Raw genomic sequence first — 1,288 nt, 5'->3', positions numbered from 1 at the left:
AAGACTACTATGCCCGTGTCGAAGGCAGAGAAATAATTTCCAACTTAGCCAAGGCTGCAGGATTGGCGACAATGATTTCCACAATGAGGCCTGACATTGATAATATCGATGAATACGTACGCAACACAACAGCCAGAGCATTTGCTGTTGTCGCGTCCGCTCTTGGGATCCCTTCGTTACTTCCCTTCTTAAAGGCCGTTTGTCGCAGCAAGAAATCCTGGCAAGCGAGACACACTGGTATCAAGATCGTGCAACAAATAGCTATTCTCATGGGTTGTGCAATTCTGCCACATTTGAAAAGCTTAGTAGAGATTATTGAACATGGTAAATAGATAAATTATATAGCTAGTCTGATTAAAATTAAATTTGTTGTAATCTGCATGTGTTTGTCGTACTCACAAAGCCTTATTTCCTTTCTGATAATTATGAAACGAAAAATGACAGGTTTGGTGGATGAACAACAGAAAGTACGAACAATTACTGCGTTAGCCATCGCCGCATTGGCTGAAGCCGCAACACCGTATGGTATCGAAAGTTTCGACTCGGTACTGAAACCTCTGTGGAAAGGTATCCGCACGCATAGAGGTAAAGGTTTAGCAGCGTTCCTAAAAGCTATCGGTTATCTCATCCCTCTCATGGACGCGGAATATGCGAATTATTATACTAGGGAAGTAATGCTTATCCTTATACGTGAATTCCAGTCACCCGACGAGGAAATGAAAAAGATTGTGTTAAAGGTATTAAAATGATTGTGTATTATATGTATGCATAGGACACCTGCATGATTTGTTAATTATGTGATTATACATTTAATTTAGTTAATTTATATGATATAATAGGTTTTTTTCATTTTTTTACATGGAAATTTCATTTCTGTGTACTAAAAGTTGCGATTTTCTTATATATAGGTAGTCAAGCAATGTTGCGGAACAGATGGTGTGGAGGCACAGTATATAAAAGACGAAATTCTACCTCATTTTTTTAAACATTTTTGGAACCATCGTATGGCATTGGATCGCAGAAATTACAGACAGGTAATCCGCAATTTTTTAAAGATGTTTGGCAAATATATAAGATATAGCTGCTAAATGTACTGCAAATTGTTTGATAGTTTTTAACAGTATTTTAAGATAAACAGATTTCTAATATATTTTTATTCCAATTAAAAAGGCGTCGGGTGATTACATTATATAGATGTGCATAATTTTATACAGGCTACAAAATATATATAACAAAACGTAAAATGAGGTCAATTCTTTCGCAGCTTGTAGATACTACAGTCGAAATA

General features: G+C 36.1%; 1 protein-coding gene across 1 annotated transcript; it reads left to right on the top strand.

Annotated features, from left to right (window-relative positions):
- Positions 1 to 6: 6 nt before the first annotated feature.
- On the top strand, positions 7 to 1,285 carry LOC106751372 (splicing factor 3B subunit 1-like; the record flags this gene model as incomplete). The annotated part of the gene is made up of 4 exons (XM_014632249.1): positions 7 to 324; positions 445 to 737; positions 909 to 1,034; positions 1,265 to 1,285. Coding segments are annotated over exons 1-4 (693 nt in total), but the record flags the coding sequence as incomplete, so codon positions are not given.
- Positions 1,286 to 1,288: the final 3 nt, after the last annotated feature.

This window comes from Dinoponera quadriceps, unplaced genomic scaffold, assembly GCF_001313825.1.
Source record: "Dinoponera quadriceps isolate SergipeBrazil2010 unplaced genomic scaffold, ASM131382v1 scaffold12651, whole genome shotgun sequence".
NCBI classification, from domain to species: Eukaryota; Metazoa; Arthropoda; class Insecta; order Hymenoptera; family Formicidae; genus Dinoponera; species Dinoponera quadriceps.
Note: the sequence above shows the minus strand (reverse complement) of the source record. Positions and strands in the feature narration are given on the sequence as shown.